Source organism: Salvia splendens, chromosome 9, assembly GCF_004379255.2.
Source record: "Salvia splendens isolate huo1 chromosome 9, SspV2, whole genome shotgun sequence".
NCBI lineage: Eukaryota > Viridiplantae > Streptophyta > Magnoliopsida > Lamiales > Lamiaceae > Salvia > Salvia splendens.
Genome location: NC_056040.1, coordinates 17,793,168 through 17,817,784, shown reverse-complemented (window position 1 = coordinate 17,817,784; position 24,617 = coordinate 17,793,168). Strand labels below are relative to the sequence as shown.

Genomic DNA, 24,617 nt, shown 5'->3' with positions numbered 1-24,617 from the left:
CATTTTCTATGAATCTTCGGTGTAGCCGTCGAAATTGGGGGTTCTGCGCTGCGAGTTGCAGATTAGAGGATACGATTCATCAAGACGGCTATGGCGAACAGGATTATAAAAAGTGTTGCCACGCTTCAACAAGTGGAAGAAATGGTCCAAATCCTACAATCCGATGTAATCATTGCTATTTTGTTATACCTGAGAAGGAACCGACGGCGTGGGCGTGTGAGTAGGCTGCTAAGAAGGGCTCCATTTGGTCATTCAATTCGAATTCCTGCACAAGTGAGGCACCTAAACCGACTTACGGGAGTATCAGATATTTCATGTTTTGATAATCTTCGTATGGATCGAAACACATTTGGACGATTGTGCTTTCTTCTACGCCAAACATGGGAGTTGGTTGATGGTAAGTATGTGAAGATAGAAGAACAAGTTGCCAAGTTCTTGTCAATTCTTGCACACCACAAAAAGAACGAAATCGTGAAATTTGACTTCTTGAGGTCCGGCTTCACAGTTTCTAAATATGTTCATGCTGTGCTACGGGCTGTGCTTCGGCTTCATCGGTCGTTTCTTGTTGTTCCTGATCCCGTGGCCGAAGACTGCAACGATAACAGGTGGAAGTGGTTCAAGGTATTCCCAACGATTGTAGAAAATTTTATCTATTTATGGATACTATATGTCGTGCAATTCAACTAATGAGTGTTATATTGATTTATGTGTATATGGAGGCCTCTGTAATTGCTATGTGAAATTTTGATCGATAACTTCCTTGTAGGGATGCCTTGGTGCATTAGATGGAACACACATAAATTTACAGGTGCTCAATGTCGATAAGCCTCGTTATCGTTCCAGGAAAGGTCAAATTTGCACCAACACTCTTGCGGTCTGTGATAGGCGGATGCGATTTGTATACAAATATATACCGCAAAAGTGTAATTGGGAAATATATATACGATGGCGGTCTGTGATAGGCGGATGCGATTTCGTTCAATGGGACAGCCGTGTGCTACGCGATGCTTTGAGTCGTGATAAGGGATTGAGAGTACCGAAAGGTACATTTGCCAAACTCTTCCATTAATGAATGCAATATTTTCTCATTTCAAATACCTTACTTAGGCAACTATTACCTATGTGACAATGATTATGCAAACTGTGAGGGGTTCCTAACACCATATCAAGGAGTTCGTTACCATTTAAAAGAATGGGGTCCTGCAACGGAAGCTCCAAAAAACTCCCAAGAAATTTTCAACATGCATCACACTCGAGCAAGGAATGTGATTGAACGTGCGTTTGCAGTATTGAAAATGCGGTGGGGGATCTTGCGAAGTGCCTCATTTTATCCAGTCGGGGTCCAAACTAATATCATACTTGCCTGCTTCTTGCTCCATAATTTTATACGCTCGGAGATGGAATCAGACCCAATTGAACTGGCTGTCGCTCATGAAGGAGATGGAAATGAAGAAGATGTGCAGGAGGGTGATTTCGTGGCTGGTGTAGATCCTTCCCAAGGCTGGACCAATGCACGGGATGCAATGACAACATCAATGTGGGAAGCGGTGAGAGTTTTATATGCATTTTCTAAAATGCACACTGTTTATATTGTCATATAAAAAATATGTTGCATCATCTTCATTCTGAATAATATTTATTTGCTTATTTTGTGCTGCAGTATGTGGGAGGAGATGCATAAGAATCAGAAGAATTTGCGAAATGAAGCATTACTTTTGGGACTAGTACCGTGTGCATTTTGGAGCATATGAACTATTGTATTTTTGAAGTTTTTGGACAAAATGTAATCATTACTATGCCTAGCTTTTATGACTATTTTGTAATATGCTTTAATGACATATTTGGTTTTGTGGTTTTATGTTTCGATGACTTATTTGTGTTTGGTGATATGCTCTATAAATTAAACCAAGCAATATTTAATTAGTAAGTGCTTCACTGATGGAATTTTTTAATAATTCACATTAATATAAGCACCATAGCACATTACAATTCATAATCTCCCATATTTTCCTAAGATTAACATAACTTTCTTACATTGCCAACCTCGTAGATATAGTAACACAAAAGGGGTGGCGTACATTTTGGGAAACATATACCTAGAAGTGTAATTGGAATGGCGAGAATCAATTTAGGGCAAAATTCGCTTCGTATATAATGGAAATGAAGAAGACACAATTCCCACAAATTTGAGGACAAAATGGTAAATACAACTTAATACTCCTCAGTGCATAGAAGACACCAAACGACATAAATGAATTATCCAAATATTTAATCCAATCCATCTTTTTTCAATTGCTATAAAACTCCCACACATCTTTTTTCAATTGCAATAAAACTCCCACAGGTGGATAACTTCAATCTTGATTAAAGCCAAAATTATTCAAATAATTAATCCAGTACATCTTTTTTCAAACCAACACCCGTTTCAATAAAACGGGTCCTAATAGTAAAAACAAAATTGATAAAAAAAATAGAGTAGCATATTAATAGCCAATTAATGCTAAATTTCGGTTCACAACAATGATGTGACATGCCTTATAGGAGCCAGGCTAGCAAAAGTGTAATTATGCGGCCAAAAATAGGATTAATTTCAAATAATTTGACATATCATTATTGCAACGTTTTAACTTTTAAATATAGTGTATGAAAACAAAATGAGTGATTTATTGTGTGTGACAACAATTCACGTGACAGTTGAAACAAAAACAACGTTGTGTAGAATTTGGGACCTAATTGATTTGTTCTAATCACATTTGTCACGTAATTGAATTCCGGGCATCCGTGAGGACTAATGGCCAAGATTTAAATTTGGGATGAATTCAAAAAAATAAATGAATACTTCTACATACCTCCAAAAACTAAATAAGAGTATACTGTATAAATAATTTTTTTGCATTGTACTATTAATGGGATCTAAGTTAAGAGATGAAAAGAGACACTGCAATATTCTCTAATAAAAAATTTAAACATCACATGCCAATAAAACTTAATCTAGCAAAGTTGAGACATTGAATTGTTAATAAGAGTGGTTTTGGATACAATCTACATAAGATAAGCACTTGTTTAAAAAATGTCATTCAAAAGTCAATGGAGTATACCTCGGATTTATTCGTAGATTTCTTAAGAGAGAAACACCTTTTTTGCAAAAGTAAGATATAAACTGGACAAGTCGGCTAAAGAAATATTTTATTTAATTTTAAAATTTCAAATCATACTTATAGTAGCTACCAGTCACTTTATAGATCGGTGGATAATGCAGTTTAAGAGATTGTTATATGATGTATTTTAATTAATTTAATTGTTATCTAATATAATATGTCACGTCACATGAGCCAAAGTCATGTGATTATCAATACTTTGTCTAGTCATAGTGTGCTAAGCCTAACTTTATTGTCCAGTCCACATTCAACAACTTTTATTTGACTGCATTTATTGGCGCCAATCAAGAAACAAATTTTTTTGAAAATAGTAACAAAAAATTTAAATAATCTAAAATTTTGATCAATGATTGATTTCCAAATTTCTATATTAACGTTTTATGTCCCTAATTTTGTGATAATTGTTTAATTTGTAATTTTAAAAAAAACTAAGTATCGAAAATGTGATTGTGATGATATGTAAAATGAAGTGAATTTACAATTTTCAAGTTTGAAACATAATAGTAATGTATCTGTGGACTCTAGTAACTCCATAGATTCTGCTATATCAATTTAGTGGGGTCCAGTTGAATTAATATACTGAAATAACTACCAAAGCCGCTTGGAGCTAGTATTATACTCCCTCCGTCCCAATAAATATGAAACGTTTGCTTTTCGGCACGAGATTTTATGTAGTGTTGTTTTGTGAGTTAAAGAAGAGAGAATAAAGTAAGAGAGAGAGAAAAGTAGAGATAAAGTTATTTCTATTTTAGGAAACGTTTCATTTTTAATGGGACAACCCAAAAAGGAAAACGTTTCATTTTTAATGGGACAGAGGGAGTATTATTTTTTATAATTTCATGCATACTCTACTAATAGTTTCAGTGAAAATAAATAAATAAAAACACACATTTAAATTTATTTTGGATCATAAAACTCTAAGATAAATGATTTATCATCTTACCGAATTGTCCTTAAATTTATAATTACTATTCGAATATTTACCTATTAATCGAATATTTACCTATTCGATTCATTTTAATAAATGTAAGTTATTTCGATCATGTATATTGTTCAGTTTTGTAAATAAAATTATATCCATAAGATACAAAATTGAATGACTCATAAACTACTATTTTTAGCAAAATTATCTTAGGAATATATTGGACCGAAGAAATACATTTTCTGATTCAATAGACCAAAACCACAAATTCACAGAAAACTATATATTCTAGTTTTAGCATTATTTTTTATGCTCATATATAAATACTTAGTGATGACGATTTTTTAAGAAACGAACAAAGACAGCAGTTAATGTAATGTTTTTTTTAATAATTTAACTAATGGAGTATAATGAAATTTGTTCCAAGATTCAAAATAAATAAAAACCAATTCAAGAATAGTTCGATTTTTTAATTTCAGATGTTTATTCCAATCAAAATTTCCCAACTTGTGGAGAAAAAAAGAATAAAAAAAAAAGGAGGGAAGAATTCTAGAATGAATGAATCTAGACCTAGAAAGGGACATGACGCCGTCAAATTGCTCAATTCGAAATCCACCTCTTTCAGCTGCACTGCACAGTTCATTGTTATTATTAGTCGCCTTTATTTTCTAAAATGGGAGCCTCTCTCCCTCCCAAAATTTCTTGCAAACTTTCACACTTTCTCATTCCCATGTCTCCCCTGCCTCCAAAATCTCATCTTTGATTGACCATTTGCACGCGCATAAATCAAGTGTACGAGGTAAGGGAAAATAAAATAAAATTATATGTGATGAAATTTTGTTTTAATTGCTCAAATAATGTGGCGGGGAAGTCGGCTTTCTGTTATTTGAGGCTTTGATTTATGCCAATATTTAATCTTTTTTATTCAGTAGATCAATCAGTCTGTGTTTGTGTGTAGTGATTTTATGCATTCTGGCGAGCAATGAGAGCTGTGAGCATTGGAAGTATATTTGGATCTCATGTCTCCTTACGTTTTCTCTTGTAACAGATTAGTTGTTGATTGATTGGATCGCCTCTATCAATGGTGAGTGCTCATATTTTGATCCGTTCTTGTTCTCTTTGGGGGGAATGAAAAAATAAATAAATTGATTTTGTGAAAAATGGGCTTAATTGTGTGTGTGTGTGTTATGATCAGGGGGAAGCTCCAGCTTTCATTGCTGATGATGATGTTTCAAATGGGCTTCTCTTGAAATCCAAGGGCTGCGAAACAATCATCAACATGGGCTGCAATAAAACAGTATGATGATTCAATATCTTGAATGAAATGCTATGCTTCAAGTATCCTTTGTTATGGATAAATCTTGGACCTTTTTTTTCTTGATTTGAATTCAGTTTGCCATTGGTGCAATGGGAAATGGATCTGATTCCTCCATTGGAGTTCGGATTTTAGATAAATCAACGAGCGAATGGTAACAATCTCTTGAGAATCCTGATGTTTAGTTCAGTTTTCTTGAATTTGAATAATAAGGCAGCTCAGAATCTTGAATTGTGTTGTTAGGGTGATCCCAACTGTGTTTGGGACGAAGCCTGCCCTGTCAAAGGGACACTCGGCTATAGTCTTGGATGAAGATCGGATTTTGGTCATCAAGAGTAACTCGACCTCAGATGATTGCTTTTGGTTCCTTGAGGTTTGTCCCTTTTAGTATCATTTGTGAGAAGCTGATGATTTGTAGGGTATGTATGTACATTTGCTATATAATTAGTTAGTTTTGATGCCTTTGACCCAACGTTTTAGGTTAACACTGCGTTTGTGAGAGAGCAGAGAGCTCGACTAGGGACTGAAGTGGTTGCTTGGAGTAAAGGTGTGGTGGGAGAGGCTCAAATACCCGTAGTCATAAGTGGTCCTTCGGGAGTTGGTAAGGGCACCCTCATTGCCAAACTGATGGAGGAGTTCCCAATGCTGTTTGGGTTCTCAGTGAGCCACACCACCCGTGCTCCAAGGGACAACGAGCAGAATGGCTTCCACTATCATTTCACGGAGCGTCATGTGATGGAGAAAGATATACAGGATAGAAAGTTCCTAGAGTTTGCAGCGGTTCATGGGAACCTCTATGGAACCAGTGTGGAGTCGGTTGAGATCGTTACCGACCAAGGAAAGGTACCAAATCGTCATTTCATTGATCAGACATGATTAGCTTGTAGTTTGAATATGAATTTATGATTCTCGATTTTTTGTAGAGATGCATTCTCGACATTGATGTTCAAGGGGCTAGATCGGTCAGGGCTAGCTCTCTCGAGGCCATATTGGTCTTTATCCGCCCTCCTTCGTTCGAGCAGCTCGAGAAACGCCTTCGTGCTAGGTAGGCTAAGCCTCGTTTCCTTTCTATGCATCAAGTCTAGTGTTATTGACGCAAAGCTCTTTTTATTTTATAAAGGGGGACTGAGACAGAAGAGCAGATCCAAAAGCGACTGAGAAATGCTAAGGCGGAGATTGATCAGGGAACCTCGCCCGGGCTCTTTGATCATTGCTTGATCAACGATGATCTGGAGATGTGTTACGAGAATCTTAAAGTGATTGAATCTTACTATGATTTTTCTCTGTATATGTTTTTTCCTATTTTCAACATGATACTGAGATTGAATCTCACATAATCTTGCAGAAACTATTAGGCCTAAGTGATGGGAGTGGCAAAGCTACCAATTTATCAGGTGAGTTTTTTATCCTATCCAACTACATGCTGTTTGTGCAATGTGTTGCTAGTAAAATGAGATTAACGCGCTCGTTTTTCAGTTCCAGAGACGGTCCATGTGCCTCTGGAACACACCATCTCAAAAATCGACAAGAAGATCCTCATAAACTGCACTGCTCCACAGCAAGAGAAACCGGCTAACAACATGTAATTGCCTATTGAAATGAAGTTACAAACATAATTTCATGATGAAATCTTGATTACTCGAGCTTTTTCTTGCAGGTTCGTGCTGGACTTATCCTCGATCAAGGGTGGGGCCCCTGGCCGGACGAGGGGTCTAAATTTCTATGCGGCTGGACCATCCTTGACCGGCACCAATGGCTTTAAAATGGCAAGCTAACATCACCTGTCTGGCTCTCTCACCTAAACACATTTCGTTTCCCTTACTTTCCTTCATAAGCTTACTTGCTTACCCAGTAGTTTGCTTACGGCTTTATAGACGGTCGTATGCAATAGCTAACATACTATTTCACAATGATGATTCATAGGGCTGTAACCTGTTATTCACTCTTTGAATTCTCGTGAGGAGAAAAACGAATATTGATTTCCCCCATTGTTGGGATATGATAAAAAAAATCGAAATGCTTGATTTTTAACCTGTCTACACACACTGATTTCCCCCATTGTTGGGACACTGATCATTTTGGTAGCTGCACCATTAAATTTGAAGAGTGCATTATGGTGGAGTCGAACCTGATATAGTGATATGTGTTCGTTTAATGGCTTTTTTTTGTTCCTCACAAGACGGGTAGGGTATTAGGGCGGGTCTGATCATCGTCTACTGTGAATTCTTGCATGTGCAGAGGCACCTAGTGTGAGGAGTCCATTTCTTCAAGGGATGAATTGTCGAAATAAAAGCAATCAGTGTGTGTAGACAGCTCCATGTTGTCTGTGCACAAACCACATGTTGGTAGCTGTGATTCTGTGCTTCTAACAAAGCACATGGTTGCCATCAACATGCTGGGAAAATATTTGGACCACCTTTGTTGGCAAAATCTAAGTGGATTGCAACCATTATTTGATTTCTTGTCCATTTTTTTCCTGTCAGAATGCATCATACTGAATTCGTCCAATATTTATTTTGTCACACACGTCTCATAAATCTTACACGACACTCTTTCAAAATTGGTACATATACACTCTTACATAATGAGTTTTTTATTTGCTTTTTGTGATTTTTTTTCCTTTTTTCCCATCGATTTTACGAGTTTGTAAGTTCTGCAATACCATGCAATTCGCCTCCGTCGGTGTATTCACATATTTTGAGATATTAAATACAATATCCAACATACTGTCGGCGAGCAAAATTTGTAGTATTTCTCTTTTATTCCAAAAATTGTATTTGTTCATAAATTAAATTAGATTTATTATTTCTTCCTTTTGACGTTGAAAAGAGAAAGATATGGGTACTTTCCCCTCTCATTCATAATAACTACTTTCTTGAATCATACTCCTTCCGTCCCTTAAAGATAAGGAGTACGAGTTTTAATACATAATTGATAAAATAAAATATAAAGTGATTGAAGTATTGTTAGTGGAGAAAAAAAGTTCTTAGATGGCTAAAAATGAAATAGTTTGTATTTATATGTAACGGATGGAGTATTGGATTATAGGTAACATTTTTTACGTATAAGTGTAATAAAATAGAGAGAAAAAAGTGTGAGTATATGTGTTGGCTTAGTGGTAATATGGTTACTGCCCGATGCTAAAGGTCTCGGGTCCACTGTGACGCAACCTTTAAATTCATGGTCATATATCAATAAAAAAAAGTATAGAAAAAAAGTTATACACCTATTAGATTTTGATTTTTAGACGGATAAAATATGCATGTGAAAATCCCAATATTGAACAAAATGCCATAGAAGCAGAAAGCTCAAAGTATATGTGGAATTCAAAATAAAGCAGAGACAGTAAGTTAGGTATATGGTCTTAAAATAAGCCAATTTATTTTTTAAGTTTTACGTTATACTACATCACTCACCCCAAATTCTAGAGCTTTTATCGTTGTTAGACAAGTACTACTAAATTTTATTTTATTTTTAAATACACTTCCAAGTCCTAACCAGTACTCCATATTTTATTTTATTTTATTTTAATTTACATTATATATCACTCACCCCAAATCATGTTAAATTATATCTATAATTAAATTTCACTTTTTTTAAATGCATTATTTGGATAAAGGTAATAATATAGTTTTCCATATTAAGCACAAGCTGCCTCATTTGAATTAGCCCCCGCATCTACATTTTCTTTTCTCAAATGTGTCATCACACTTTTTAGATTGAATTAATTCATAATTTTATAAAAAATATAAAATGAGAATGAAAATCACTTTTCAGTTTGGTTTATGAGTGTGAATCTGTAACTTCAGATCGGATCATGAGTGTAAATCTGTAACTTCAAATCGACTGCATATAATTTAAAATCTAATGACGAAATAAATGTGCGATTTGTTTTCATATCTGGATTTCGTCAGCACTTTCTAAATCGAGTTTATTCAAATAAAATGGAGTAAATTATAATGAAACTGAAAATCACAATTATTTTAAATTGTTTTCTTAAATCTGAATTCCACATGATCAAAATATTGGATAAGATAAAACGAAATGATTATATTTCCGTTCGTCTAAAGAAGTCATAATTAGTGATGTGGTGGTGCCAACCACGATTTTGTTTCTTCATTTCTGGTGAATGAACCAAATAATGTGTGATATATTATTGATTGCCATATGTGTACTAAATTAGATTTCCTATAACGTGCGTTACTCATGGACAATACCATAATGAACTAAATTTAATATTCTCTTTTCTAAAAAAGTATTCATCACTTTTCTTCCATATAGACTCTAATATTCTAAATAATAACATAACGAGAAACATTTTACTAAATAAGTTATATTTTTATTATCAAAATTAGAACTGATATATGTTAAGTAGGTCAATAGATTTAATTTAATTATATTCTAGTCGTCACATAAAATTGAAATAAGAATATTAAATCACGAAATTTCGATTTCTCTCAATTGTCTTATTTATATACAAACTTTTATGTTTTTTTATAATATTCAACACGACATTGTTTCACTGAAATAAGAGGGGATGGGGGAAATTAAAAAATTACGGAGTACTTATTTTGATTATATATAGATAAGAAAATTAAGAAAAACTGAAACTTTGTAATTTAATATTCTGATTTCAAACATTATGGAATTAATCAGAATTTGACCATGTTTCATCATTTAAATTGTTATTGTTGTGTATTTCAATTTTAATTAGTTAATTACATCCCAATATTTTAGGACTGTAATTTTTTGTTTTTTAAGAGTTTTAATTTTAATACTCCTATTTTAGTGAAGTATTTCCTTTAATTATATTGTTGTGTATTTCAATTTTAAAATAGTACTAGTAATTGGTAATATGTAAATAAAATTTTAAAAATTAAATAGGGTATGAGAAAAAGTATGAATTATAAGTGTTGTGATATGATGACACAAAATTTAAAGACAACGATGACATAACAATGATTATATATAGTGAAAGACATTATGGATGAATGACCTTATGTCTTTCCGTGAAAGAGTCCTAGTTTAGTAGTATTTGGCTTTAGTATTACTTGTCTTTTAGACTTACAAACAACAAACACACATGTGAAAAGCTTGAAAATTAATTATAATATGCTTTTGGCCAGCCTATTAATTGAATTTGACACATATTGACATATACCAGTTCGATTAAAATATTTCACAATCAGGCTCAACCAGCAAATATGTTTGTGGAAGGACTATTTACCCTGAAATAAAAAGGGTAAAATGTGAAAAAAAAATTAAAATGAAATAAACATATAGAAACCTCTATGCTATTTATTTTAATGAGATATCTTAAATATGCATTCATAATTTCATATGTTAGCATAGGAGTGGGGGTAATGTCGTCATTTCGGTAGCCATCTGGTTCTATGCCACGTTGACTAGCCAAAAAACCGCCACAATTTCAACGGCCCCACGTTTGTTTATTCACTTATCTCCAATTTCCATAGCTCCCCCAAATTAATTTATTCCAAATCCCAATTTATGCAAATTACTCCATTTCGATAGAGAGGAAAACAAACAAACAAACAAACAAACAAACAAACAAAGATGCTACAGCTGTTCTTCACCGTGGCGTTCTCGGTGGCGCCGCTCATTCTCTACGTTCCGCCGCTCCGCAGCCTCAATCTGTTCGTCGAGACGGCCTCGTACCTCTTCAGCGACGTCCTCTCTTACTTCCACAGCGTCTCTCCGCGCCTCCGTGTCGCGATCTCGCGATTCCTCTCCCCGCACATCGCAGCCGCCGGAAGATAGAAGGTGGATATTTCGATTGCTTAATTGATTCTCACCGATCGCTGCTGTAATGGACATCTCAATTTGTGATTTGTGAATTAATTTTCGATTGTTTTTTAATGTTGGAGACGTGTGTAGATTTGTTCGGTGTGCTTTGATGCTTGTACCTTTGACTATACAAATACACAGGGAAGTTTTGAATCGAATTACAGCTTCTATTGTATTCTAATTTCTAGGTTTACACTTTACAGGTTACAGTGAATGCCTCTTAACCACAATTTCAATTTTTTTATTAATTCATCTTCTTCCTTTTTGATCTAGAGTACTAGGTGGTTTCATTAGAATTGGACGTCGGTTGACAGTGAAAGCTAACAATAATTGTGATAATAATAATAATAATAATAACAATTTTGTGGCTGTTTGAATTTAAAGATTCTAATACGTTAGTAATTTTTATTTAATAGTAGCTATTTAATTCAAATTAATTCATTTACACCACCTCCAATCCTCTATGCCCTCTCCGCCTCACTCTATAGCTCATAGTAAAAAAAGTTGGGCGTTGACTCACGCTGATTGGTTGCTACTGTAGCAAGGTACTAATTTCGTTAAATATCTTCATTATAATTATTAAATACTCCATGCACACATAACTGAGAAACACAAGCCTACTGTTTACTTATTTTCCATATAAAAATAAAAAATATAGGAAGGGAAATAGAATCAATATAGAGAATAAATGCGTTATTAATATTGGATTTTAAAATCGTGTTTAACATTAAAGAGGTTTAATAGATCAAAAAAGACTTCAAGAAGGAGACGAGGAGAAAGGATTTTTTTTAAAATATTACTAATAGTCTAAGAGAGTCCGCATCGCCATCTCAATGCGGGCTCGGACTCGTCTCGGCGAGACGAGCCAGCATCGAGATAACGATGCAGCCCTCTCGTCGCGTTGCGTGTCCCTCCGCCTCGATGAAGCTGGCGAGCTTTGGCTCGAGGCGTGACGCCCACTCGCCGGCCCGTGAGTGGGCGTCGTCATGCCGACGCAATAAATATTTTTTTAAAAAAAATCGATTTTTCAGAATTTTTTTTTTAAATTTAAATTTTTTAATGGTAATATTACCGTTTGAATTTAATTTTTTTGTATTTTTTCTTTTTTTATTCTATAAATACTCGCATGACCTCTTTCATTTTACACACAAACGTAATTATGTATTTTTTAAATTTTTTTAGGATTTTAAATTGTAATTTTCTTTTATTTAATGAAGTGTGTTTTTATTAATTGAATTTGTTGGAAATAAAAAAAATGAAATTGAATAAATAGTTAAGGGGTGAGATGGTTAAGAAATGAGGGTTGCATGTGTTGTCTCTTAGTTAAGAGATGAGGTAAAAAGTACAGTGGAGCTCATGAATAGTTAATGGATGAGACTGTATTGAGACATGGATGTAGATGGCCTAATAGTTTATATGTTCTTAAAGCAATACAAACTTTTACGTCAGATTAAATTTTTTTTGTCATGGTTTTGAAATAAAGAAAAGAAAAGAGCGAGGACTTTGCAAATTTTCATGGATTTTGGTTCTTTCACATTTTGGAATAACTATATATACTACATTACTACCATTCTTGTTCGTTAAATATTTAGATACATCAATTTTAATTCGATACATTTGTAAGTAGTAAAAGGCTATTGCAAGCATTATGAGGTCAACTAATTTCATTATTAGAAGTGCAAAGCAATTAATTAAAACTCACTTGCACGAATATCTGGATTTACATATGAACATAACACAAGAGGAAAAACAAGACTCTCATTCTACTTTTGAATAATTCTATAAGAAATAAAAAGAAAAAATTGAATGAATCAGGGTCCATCATCTCCATCTCTAATCAAGTTACAAATGTCAGAGCATTCTGATAAACTGCATAAAATCATATATCAATGTGCATAAAAGTATAAATAAGGATGAGGAATTAAATTACATTACTAGAGAAAAATTTGCGTACTTTATAATTAAATCAGTACAAGTGAATTGCAAATTGAAGTAATACTAGTAAATTGAGATTCAATTGAAAACAACTTACCAATATTTTCGACTACGAAATCCATCTTTGAAAACAACTAGTGGTCTGCAGGTATAAATTGAATTGCATCAGATGGAAAATCTTTGTAATCTAATACTACTAATAGTAATTTTTATTTAAAGAGTCCAAATTAATAATAGAGAAATTATACAAATATATTTCATCAGATGTAGTTACCTCCGGATATTAAACGGGCCTTCACCGGGGGAACCGTAACCGCCTTGCATGCAAGTCGAAGAGCACTTACTCGTGCAAGCCTCCGCCGCCTTCGACTTCGGCCTCTGGATTTTATATCGTTTCCTGCAGTCCTTTTGCTCGGGGCCGCAGACGCTCGAGAGCGTCTGCGGCACATTAGATAGCGTCTCCTCCGGCACCTCTATGGCGCCCGCAGACAGCACAAGCGCTGCCGCCGCGGCCGTTATTGCAGCGGCCAAGGAGTTTCCTGCGGTAAAATTGAGACCGAAGATTGGAGTTTTTCTGAGGAGGAGTTGAGCTTGGCGATCAAAGGGGAGTTTCATCAAGCATCTGGTGGAAGTTGCTCCGACATAGAGGAGCATCGTTTTTTCTATGAATTTTTATTTTTGGGGGAATTTTGTTTTGGGTGATAGGTTTATCCATAAGTTTTATTTGCTTTGTTTTCTGCCCCAAGTTTTTGTGTACACGTCATTTTTAATCTATTCTTATATTGAAGCCAATGTGTAAGAAAATGTAAATTTTAATCAATTTAATATTAATTCTTATCAAAATGTCCCCAATAATTCAATATCTAAAAGAATTCAAAACTTAAAAATAATCTAAAATCTAAACAAGCATTCACTAAATGGCTGATTCACTTGTTGTACATATGAGTATTTTTAAATGATCACCACAGACACATTCTAATCGTAAACATGCATTTAAGTAACTTGTCATTCCAGATATTAAAGCAATGAGGAAGTAAATAAGAGGAAGGAGAATCCATAAAAAATCTCAAGAAATCAAGTTAAAAAAACCATTATTGAATAACCCCATTAGACCATGCTAGTTGAATAAAGGGAACTAACATTCTTGTCCTCATTCTGAGCCACTCGAGCTCGAGCTGAAAACTCCAACACATTTTTTCGAACTTTTACCCTCTCCGAAGCAGTTGTTTGGTTGCGACTCCTTCAGAAGCAATGCTGTGTTGTTCGTTTATTCCCGATGAAGCCTGCGTTTCTGGCTCTACGCTCGACTCATATAGTAGTAGTATTTCTTAATGAGCAGACGAGGTTTCCCGTACCTGCATTATGTGTATTTAGCGACTGAAGCAGCACGTTTATGTCGATTATGTATAAGGGGTAGTTGGGTCCAAATAAGAAAACTTCCATCCAATTTTGATTTTGCACATGAACTAAAAATTCTTAGTACCCAATTGTTGTCAATGTCATGATCTAGTTGAAGTGTCGTAGACATTCAATGACATCGGTTGTTTAAGCTACGTAGACATTTTTGACATCCACGTCAGCATTAATTCGGAGACAATAGACAACTACTATGAGAAAATCAAAACAACTGAAAGTTCGGGCATTTTGAGGCAACATTTTTGGTTCATGTGCAAACCAGAATTCGGTAAAATTCACAAGAAGGATAAGCATTGATTGATGAAGTAATAATATGACCATTTCCTTTTAAGGTTAAAATGAGAATGAAACATTGCAAGAGAAAGGAATCAGTTACCTGCATTTCATCATCATCTGGCTCTACTTCTAGTTGAGCCCTCACAGTGGGGCTCGTGTCGGTCTCGTATGCAGGCTCCCTGTTCGGACCCTTGTCCATCTGGCAGCTCGTATCAGCACTTTCTTGATCATTGGAGACCCCATCATGATTCTTCGACGGATCATCTTCAATGTCTTCATCAGAATCGTCTCCTCCCTCGTCTTCAAAATACTCGACTGAGCCAACCGAATCCGTTTCCTCCGGACCAGAGCTGTGCTCGCTCGACTGCCGTTTAAATGGTGAGTAGCTTGACTCATCAGCAACCACCTGCTGTGCAACAAAGAAGGGTTTTATCTTCACCGGCCGCCCCTCTTGCCTATTCGGGGAAAAGATCGAGGCCTAGTGGAGAAATTGTCGCGTCTTCTAAGGAAGGGGCGTCCAGTTAGCGACGGCCTAAGCTCTATTCGAGACCTGTCCGCTATTTCATTCGGATCCTCTTCGACCAAGTCGTCAGGCAGCTCAAAAGGGTTCGTTCTCCGTCGCGATAGAACCGAAGGAGCCGAGCCAGGGCCGGAATCTTGAGGGAGATCAAACGGATTCCGTCTTGCTGTGGATATCGGAGCGATTTGGATCTGGAATTCAGAGTTTTTGTACTCCGACAAGTTGATCTCAGGCACCATACTCCGATTCCTTCTCCTCGTTATAATCCTCTCCAACCGTCGATTCCTTTCGATCTCCGAATTCCTGACTTCCATTAGATTTTTCTGATCCTCCTCTGTCCAAGTGATCACAGACTGGGTGTGATCCTCTGTGTCGTCCGCTTCGTCGTCGTCATCATCATCTGCAACCTCCAATTCTTGTATGTCCGTCTCATCAGCCGACTCAATGCCATCATTGCTTGAGCGCTGAGAATGCTCATTTAGCGATGCCTCGGAGTTGGCATGCGACATCTGAGGCTGCGGAGCATCCTCATCCAAAAGTGGGTGGAGCTCGTGGAGCATCGTTGGCATTATGTCCTCAATCGAGGTGTCATCTGGAGACGAGTTCTCGGTCGCCTCGGACCCTGAGTCTGAACTTTCTCGGCCTCCTTCTGCCTCATTCTCGTGGCGATCCATCCTATTCTCCCTCTCTGAATCACCCGAATCCCCGTCGGATTTCTCGTGGTCCAGACTCCGATTCTAGTAGATCACCAACCACTTTAGAGATTATGGCATACTGATCAGCCATCACCTCCCCCTCTCCCTCTCAATCTCTCCCCCTCTCTTCTTCCTCGTGCACCCGATGATCGCCTAATCCTTCACTCTCCTCCCCACTCTCGTCATTCTCCGACCCAATCTCACTCGATACACTCCCCTTACTCGATCCATCCATGCCTACACTAATCCCCTCACTCGATTCATCCACGCCTACATGAATCTCGTCTAGCCTATGCCCTACCAAGTTCGACTCCACACTATCACCACATTTTTCAACAAAATGCTGCTCATTGTTCTCAGCAACAACACTAGCAGTATTAGCATCTACAAACTTGTGATTCCTAAGCGAAACACCCTCATATTTGGACTTCATTCCTATCTCGGTCTCGTGTATGCTCTGCTGCCCGCAATGCAATAGGGTTCCGAGCAAGACAGCCGAGCAAACTACGACTGGAGCCGCAGGAAGCAACAAGGAAAACATGAAAGGAAATGCCCTCGAGATGTATATCATCCCCCACACAATAAACACAAGGAATGGATGATGCAAACACCCTCTAATTGTAAACATCACACCATTCCTTATATCATTCCCAAACCCCATTTTTCTTTTTTCACCTCCTTAAATCTGCAGTTTTTTATATAAATTCATGAAATTGAGGCAGTGTACATCATCAAATGACAGAACATAAACAAAATTAATTAGTACTATGAAGTAATACTCACCATACAATTAGGATTCGGAAAATGAGAATTCAAATAGCATCTGAGAAATTCAAACAACAAAGTAAATCAAATTAATCTGTACACACAAATAAAATAAATAATCAAGATTGAAATGGGAAATTGCTATATTAGCTGAAACAGAGATCAAACCTTCAAAAACACGTTCTTGAAAATCTCACTCTCACTCCCACTTTTTCAAAAGAGGAAAAGGAGAGATTTTTCATCGAATTATTCAAATAGGCTAGATTGATAATCATGTATTACAAAAATGTTTGAGGGTTTATAGCTCATTTAATTATGTGAGACTGAGCCTTTCTGTGATCAAAGATTGCATATTTTTCTTGTGAATTTTGGGGTGGTGGCGGTGGGGGAGGATGAGGCTGATCATTGCTTTCGTGAATTTGAAGATTGTTGAAATTTTTGTTTGATTTTTCACAATCCTAGTTGTGAAGCAAAAGATGGGAGCATACCTTTTTTTAGGTTAATAATATTCATTTGTTATTTGCAACATATTTCGAGAAATTTTCATGAAAATAATGGATTTAAGAGTTGCATGAAGCTTCATCCAACTTAGAGCACTACTACACTCGGAACATATTTAAATACACGTGGCACTCAATTAGCCACACCCATCTAAAATTCACCCGACAAAATTGAATCTTGTACGTGTCATGCCATATCATATCATATCAATTTCGCTTGGGATTATATGACAAAGTCAAACACATCATTTATTCGGAAAAATGTTATAATAAGACTTCACAAGAATTGACAGATTACTAAAGATTTTGGATCCGTGAAGTTGTTATTTTAAGGTACTACTACTATTTATTCAAATTTCACGACTAGCTCTTGTGATTTTATCGAGCACACGATATTTATACATTATATTTTGATAGTCAAGAGCATTTTACAAAAACAAGTGCTTATTCGTTGATAACTGTGTAGCTACTGGGCTGGGCCTCGCACCTCATGGTCATCGATCGACCGCGAGCTGATGTGAGGCACGGTGTGCTAATGTCGCGTGGCCGTGAACCGGCTCACGAGCAAGGTGGCGTCAGTGACATTTACATCCCTATCACAATTGGTAGGAAATTACAAACCTATTTGGCTACATAGAAAAGGAAACAGCTTTTCAAGAATGCAGAAATCAACAAACACAACCTTTAAAAGCTCATCATCCATAGCCATCTCCTAAGTTTAGAAGCTGCACCTTGTCAAGACTCTCTCGATTTTCCCTCCGAAGGCTGCTGCTGCAACGACCTCTTGTTCGTCCTTTGAGTCGGAGTGTAGGATGAAACACATCCTAGAGCACATCAATTTTCTCCCAGATAGTGAAAACTATCATTGCAACATTGTGATAACATTGAGCAGTAACACATCAAAGATCTCTCTATTGCTACCAAAATACGAGAAGCATATACTAAGCAGCGTGCAGAGGTGAGAAGCGATGATTCGCTAACACAACCGAAGCTAAAAAACAAATCAAACCATAGACAACAAAAAAAAAGTATCACTGGACAACAGGAAAAGAACGAAACAAGTTTATCAGATGATGAAAATGGTAACTAAGTACTATGATTTGCAATGAGAAACTAATAAACCGTGTATCAGTACATTAGACGTGTGAAATGATGGGGAGCTCGTACAAATTTGGGTAAAAAAGAGAAAAGCATAGCTTTTTATTGCTTACATGTCGGGTAATGAGAGAGCTCGTCTCTGCTCTATAACAAACAATCAACGGGTAGCAGCTGCCCGTGCCATCTATTGTAAACATAGGAGCATTCTGATGATTTGCTCAAGAAGGTCAAGCAATCCCGATCTTTTCACTAAAGAATACAACATTGTGTTAAAGTTCACATGTCTTAGCCGGTTGTAGAAGAAACGGCACCCAATCACACCGCATCAGCCTTTGAAGTCGAATACATTTTGGCAAAGTCCAAACATAGTTGACGGTCCCTTTTATCTCCCCAGCCTCCCCATCCCCTAAATCCAGCTTGATAGCCGGATTGGTGCTTGTACACATGCAGCCCCCAATCTGATTTAATATTAGGAACCGTATCTGTTTCCTCGACATCAAAATTGAAGACACCATTATCAATACAAGCCGCATTCTCCCTCTGACCTTGATGCAGACCACACTTCCCAAAGTGGACAGCGCTCGTCCTAGGTCCCCTCAAAGAGTAAACAGGGCTCCCAAACGATGGATAAACGGTAGCCCACATTGTTATATCCCAGTTATAATCATCAAATGAGCAAAACTCCCTAGCCTTCCTATGAATCATCCGCCACACTGTCCGGTTGAAAGAGTACCCCACATTTCCCATCCTCTCCGCTATCAAACTCTCCCACCCTTCCCCCTTCGACTTCACATCAGACGGCGCCAGATTCGCAGCATAGCAATCCGGGCACTTCTTAGGCTTCAGCTTCACAAGCAGCTGCAAGTTTTGGTATGCGTTAGGGAAAATAAAGTGATCCTCCTCAATAAAAAGGATATGCCCCGAATGCTGACTCGTCTCCTTTAAACCATCCCACACCGTATTCATCATCCACCACCAATGATGCTTCAACGACACAATCTTAGGCGACCTATGGTTGCCATACTGATCCGGAGTCCCCACACATTTCTTCACCACAGCATCATCCTTATCCCTACAATCACTCGAGGAAACACCGGGGAATCCATCAGGAAACAGATGGGGCGAAAACGGGGCAAAGATCTGTTTCACTTGGCAAAACTTGATGCCCTCCACAACCTTGTTCATCTCATCAAAGTAACCATCATGGCTAACAATGAGGAGAGTCTCACTAATCCCCTTGACCTTCGAGAGGCTGTCTACGGCCACACGAAGGTATTGAGGCCGGTTATGCACATACAACACAATCACTATGTGATTCTTGGCTAGCTTAGGGTACAAATCTAAGTTCCTAGGCAACATCTGATTACGCTTTTCTAGTGAAATCGACAGCTCATTCTGCCGAGGAAGCTTCAAATCCTTGCTAAAACTGACACTGTAGTTATAATTCGCTTCAAAACTCTCATAATCGTCACTCTCAACTGAATATCTACTTATTAAATCTGTAAAAGTATTGGCCCTCAACAATAACAGCACGAAAACAGCTCCAAAAATAAGAATCAAAATCAACCGGCAAAAACCCAAATTTTTCATCCGGGATTTTTTGTAAGAAACCGCCATAACCACCAACCACTGCTGAACACTACAAAATCATACAAAGATTAGATCTTTACCAGAATCTGGACCCGAATGAGGAGTCTGCGAAACGGGTCGGATCCTACGACTTGCAGAGTTGACTTGAGTGATTAGAAGAGCGATTCGAAACGAAGTGGGAGAAGAACAGTGAAGACAAAAAGAGGGAAATGGATTTCCTCTAATGCTTGAGGAATGAATCTATATAGAGAATTATGAAGCAATGCTTTTGCATTGACTGGAACGAATTGAGAGAGGAATCGGGAATTTGTTGATTCGTTTAAATTTCAGCACGACCGGCCAAACGCGGTCTTGACTTGGGTTATTGATGTGAAACTACAATCAAACTTCTTTGTAGCCATGCACACGGTTCCAAAACCGCCGGTTCCGGTTCAACATTTTCATGAATCGGAACCGGCCCGCCAAGGATTTCGGTTCAAAAAACAGCCAGTTCATGGGGCGGTTCAAAACCGCCGGTTTTTGGCCGAAACCGCCGGTTCCGGGTCGGTTCGACGGTTCGTAAATTTTTTTTTTTTTGCATTTTCTTATTTATTTATTTATGAAATGTGCTTAAATAAAATTAAAAAAATCACGATGAAAATTGCAATTTTATTGAGATTACAAGTTACAACAATTACAAATCACAAAAAACTTGAAGTCTTAAACAAAAAATTTAAATACAACAACACTACTAGTCTACAACGAAGCTAATTACAAATTACAAAAAAGACTTGAAGTTACGAACAATAAATTTATAAGTATATATCCTCTTAGTCAGCGAATGAGATGTTTCTACATGACTAAATTGATGACACCTTTAGCAATTCAACTTTAAATGTTGAGTTTAGTCTAACAATCAACAATTATAGTAGAATTGTCAAAAGTTTCTCGGATTTAGCCTTATAGAGAAATCTACTTAACCGACTAGAGTATATACAAATACAATTATTTAATTGTATTTGCATATTTTTAAAGTAGAAACAGATGAAAAAAAAAGAAAGGAAAAAGGACTTGACCTCAACTTAAATTTAAAATTTAAGTTGAGGTGCCTACGTATCCCTAATGTTCATTTGCATTAGGGAATCAAAGCCCACGTAGTTCTCTTACCTTACTTACCTATTTGGCTTGCTTGGCCGGCGGTTGACGGTTGGCCTACGATTCATCCCCGGTGAATTCTTCTTGTGATTCCTCCTGACGATCATCCCAATCATTTTCTTGTTCTCTGACGTCAGCTTTGGCCTAATCATCAAGTAACATCACAGCTTCCATATTTTTCGCGGAGAGCTTACTTCTTGATTCATCCAACACACGTGATCCAACACTGAAAGCGGACTCGACGGCGACAGTGGAAGCTGGAACCGAAAAAATTTCCTTAGCCATTGACACGAGAAAATCTTTCTCGTGTGTTCCCCACCAATCGATGACGTCGATTTGGGCGGGAGGAGTAGGACCTTCATCACCAAAGAAAAAGAGTGAATCGAAATATAAATCTAACTCACTTACCATACATGAGGTCGACCTCCCGCCGGTGCTGTAGCTGTATAGGTCGGCTAATTGGGATTGCGCGTCGGAGTCATCATAATTAGTTTGAAATGCGAAGCCAAAATTATATTGTTGAGGAGGGGTAGGTCTTCTGACTTGGTGGGTACTGTTATACTTGGTTTCATATTCGGTGTTGAGAGCACGCAAGTTAAACTCGAAGGTTTGTTGGACAATTGATCGGTCCGGGAGGTTTATTTGAAATGTTTCGGTTAGGTTTACTCCCCATTGGTCATTGGTATCCGCTTGCAATGCTTGAAGTGGACCAAGATCAATAGAACTCAAATTGTTATAATAAAAATCTAAAATCCTGAAGGTACCGGCTAATTTCCATTTTGGATCCAAGACCTTTGCAATCAAAAACACCGTTGGAATCTCACTGAAATACTTAAGCCATTTTTCAATCATATAATATAAAACACACATCATTTCAGGAGGAGAAGAAGCATTTTTCATCGCAGTTTTAAAACAAGTGATATATACATGCAATGCTCTAAAACACGAACAACAGTGCAATAATAAACACCCGATAATTCAACCGTTGCATTTTTGAAATATTTGAACAATATAAATAATCTCACTCTACGATCCCAACAACTATGCGACAGATATAAATCAGAAAAGGGATAGGTTCTAAAAAATCACACAAAGAATCTTTATGCGTCAAAGTAGAATTCAGACAATCATATGTCGAATTACATCTATGAGACACACCCATGGTAAAATTCGTATATCTTATCTTCTTTTGATGGCAATACTACTTCCAAGCTTGCCAATAGGCGGCTTTTGATGGATTAATCTAACTGCAGTTCTAATAGGACTAACATGCTTTTGTCACATAATTCAAGCTCATCTTGTACACATAAATTCAAAATATGATATATGCATCTTTGATGAAAATACTTACAACCAATAACCGGAGCACAAGCCGCAATCAAGTCATTAATACTTGCAGTGTTAGCAGTTGCATTATCAAAACCAACAGAAAATATCTTATTGCATAATTGAAATTCATTCAAAACTTGAATAATTAAAGAAGCAATTTCGGGTGCAGTGTGTGGTGTCTCAAATTCTCTAAAACCAATCAAACGCTTGTCCAAAGTCCAACTATTGTCCACAAATTGAACCGTAATGCCCATGTATGAATGTCTATTAAAACAATCAGTCCATACATCTGAGCAAATGTTCACTTTGTCCCAAGTTGAGTAAATAACGTGATAATTCAACTTTTTTCTCCAAACATTGTCGAACGGTAGATCGTTGAACGGTCATTCGACCTACTCTTTTGACATTACGTTCAAACCACTTTGCATAGTAACCTCAATTTTTTTGTCATCATAAACATTAAAAGGAAAATGCTTCATTGCAACCCATCTAGTCATAACGTCAGCAAAATTTTTAGGATCATATTTAAAAAGAGGCGTACCTGACGAACCCGAGCCACCGGATTGGAAGTTTAGTTGGGTTTGGGTAGAGGCAGTGCCACATTCTACCGGATGCTTTGTCACCAAATGACGACAGAGGGTGCCATCCCCCACCACTCACAAATTTGTAGACTTTATCACAATAGTTACAATATGCATGAAACGCCGATGTCTCTTCTTGAGAGAGCGGATCATTAGGACTTGGAATTACCACTGGGACCTTCTTGTAGTGTTTAACAAAAATATCAAATTTCAATGCTTTTTTAGTGGGTGGAGGGGGAGGCATGTCCTCATTTCCGCCGGTGCTAGACGGAATACGAGAATGAAATCTATCATCATTGTTGTCCGAGTCCGACGATATAGACACGTCGTACTCATCATCTTGTTGTTGGGAACTACCACCACCCCTCCCCCCACCTTGATGCATTTCAGCGAGTAGCATGATCATCCTATGATCTTCTTCTATCTATAAATATTATATAAGTTGAAGTTTTAATTAGGAACACAAAAAAAAATTAAAAAACAGAATCTTAAGAAATTATGAATTGTAAAAATAATTTTATTTTTTAGAACTTACTTGAATGCGTTCAGCCGCCACTCGGGAAACCTCTTCCACAACTTCTCGACGACTAAGTTGCTTTGATCTTTTGGGACGACTACTTTGATCTTGGGCAATTCCTTTGCCCCGATCACCACGTCCTGGTCCACCACGAGAAGAAGACATAATGCAAAATGAAAGTAGTATAGAATATGGAGTATTGAATAAATGGTAAATTACGAACACAACAACAAATATAGTAGTAAACAACTTGAGCAATTAGAGAGAATGGGGATAGAGAATAGAGAAATTTAGACTGAGAATGAAATCCTTGTTAACACAAGAATGGGGTGAGTAAAAATGATGGGGGAAGTGGAGTATTTATAGGAGTAAAATTGGAAGAAAAAAAAATTCAAATTTCAAATTTCGGTCGGTTTACCGCCTGAACCGGCGGTTCAGTCCACGGTTTCTGACCGGTTTTCAGGCCTATACACTGCCACCTATACGCTGCCACCTGAAAAAGGTGCTGAACCGTTCAAACCGGCGGTTTACGTCAGAAACCGCCGATTTTTCTGCACACCTAGCCTGAAAACCTGCGTCCTAGCCGGAATCCTACCGTTGGAACCGCTGAACCGCCGGTTCAAACCGGCGAACCGGCGGTTACGGTTCATGCTTTTTTTGAACCTGAACCGCCATCCGGTTCGAACCTCTGGCGCCGGTTCCGGTTTGTGAACCGGCGGTCCAGTTCGGTTTGTGCATGTCTACTTCTGTGTACTGAATGGGGAGTAATTATTTATCCATATTTTGGGAGGTTTAATTTATGATTTTGCTAATTAATGACTTCATTAGAGCATCTCCAATGGCGGACGTCCGGTCGGACATCCACGACGGGCGACCGGGACGTCCGCCATTGTGGCGTTTCAACTCAGATACGGACGTCCCGTAAGGACGTCGGATGTCCTCGGACGTGGGGGCGACGGGCGGGCGGACGTCCGCCATTGTGGCGTGGGTCCGACGTCCGATATTTAATTTTTTTTAAACTCTATATATACGGCTCGTTGAACTTCATTTCATTCGCACCA

General features: G+C 37.4%; 3 protein-coding genes and 1 long non-coding RNA gene across 5 annotated transcripts; 1 reads left to right on the top strand and 3 right to left on the bottom strand.

Moving 5' to 3' along the window:
* Positions 1-4,687: 4,687 nt before the first annotated feature.
* On the top strand, positions 4,688-7,426 carry LOC121748634 (guanylate kinase 2-like). The gene is made up of 11 exons (XM_042143108.1): positions 4,688-4,879; positions 5,129-5,164; positions 5,276-5,377; positions 5,473-5,549; positions 5,639-5,768; positions 5,876-6,238; positions 6,319-6,440; positions 6,516-6,651; positions 6,741-6,789; positions 6,872-6,977; positions 7,053-7,426. Exons 2-11 carry the CDS (start codon positions 5,162-5,164, stop codon positions 7,168-7,170), a joined length of 1,206 nt encoding a protein of 401 aa, XP_041999042.1. The 5' UTR covers positions 4,688-4,879; positions 5,129-5,161; the 3' UTR covers positions 7,171-7,426.
* A 5,680-nt stretch (positions 7,427-13,106) lies between these two features.
* Positions 13,107-13,510, bottom strand: LOC121748641. The gene is made up of 2 exons (XR_006039502.1): positions 13,410-13,510; positions 13,107-13,277 (listed from the first exon to the last, which is right to left on the bottom strand). It is a non-coding gene; the product is annotated as an uncharacterized LOC121748641 (long non-coding RNA).
* Positions 13,511-14,127: 617 nt separating this feature from the next.
* LOC121748635 (bromodomain adjacent to zinc finger domain protein 2B-like) lies at positions 14,128-17,277 on the bottom strand. Of its 2 annotated transcripts, XR_006039500.1 has the most exons (4): positions 16,976-17,277; positions 16,826-16,865; positions 14,928-16,727; positions 14,128-14,490 (listed from the first exon to the last, which is right to left on the bottom strand). XR_006039500.1 is itself a non-coding variant. In XM_042143109.1 (3 exons), exon 2 carries the CDS (start codon positions 16,019-16,021, stop codon positions 15,263-15,265), a length of 759 nt encoding a protein of 252 aa, XP_041999043.1. In that variant the 5' UTR covers positions 16,022-16,865; positions 16,976-17,277; the 3' UTR covers positions 14,128-14,490; positions 14,928-15,262. The 2 variants fall into 2 exon arrangements, 1 of the variants encoding a protein (XP_041999043.1); XM_042143109.1 differs by having other exon boundaries at positions 14,928-16,865.
* Positions 17,278-18,378: 1,101 nt separating this feature from the next.
* On the bottom strand, positions 18,379-20,338 carry LOC121748633 (alpha-1,6-mannosyl-glycoprotein 2-beta-N-acetylglucosaminyltransferase-like). Its single transcript, XM_042143107.1, has one exon. It carries the CDS (start codon positions 20,020-20,022, stop codon positions 18,721-18,723), a length of 1,302 nt encoding a protein of 433 aa, XP_041999041.1. The 5' UTR covers positions 20,023-20,338; the 3' UTR covers positions 18,379-18,720.
* Between the last annotated feature and the right edge of the window lie 4,279 nt (positions 20,339-24,617).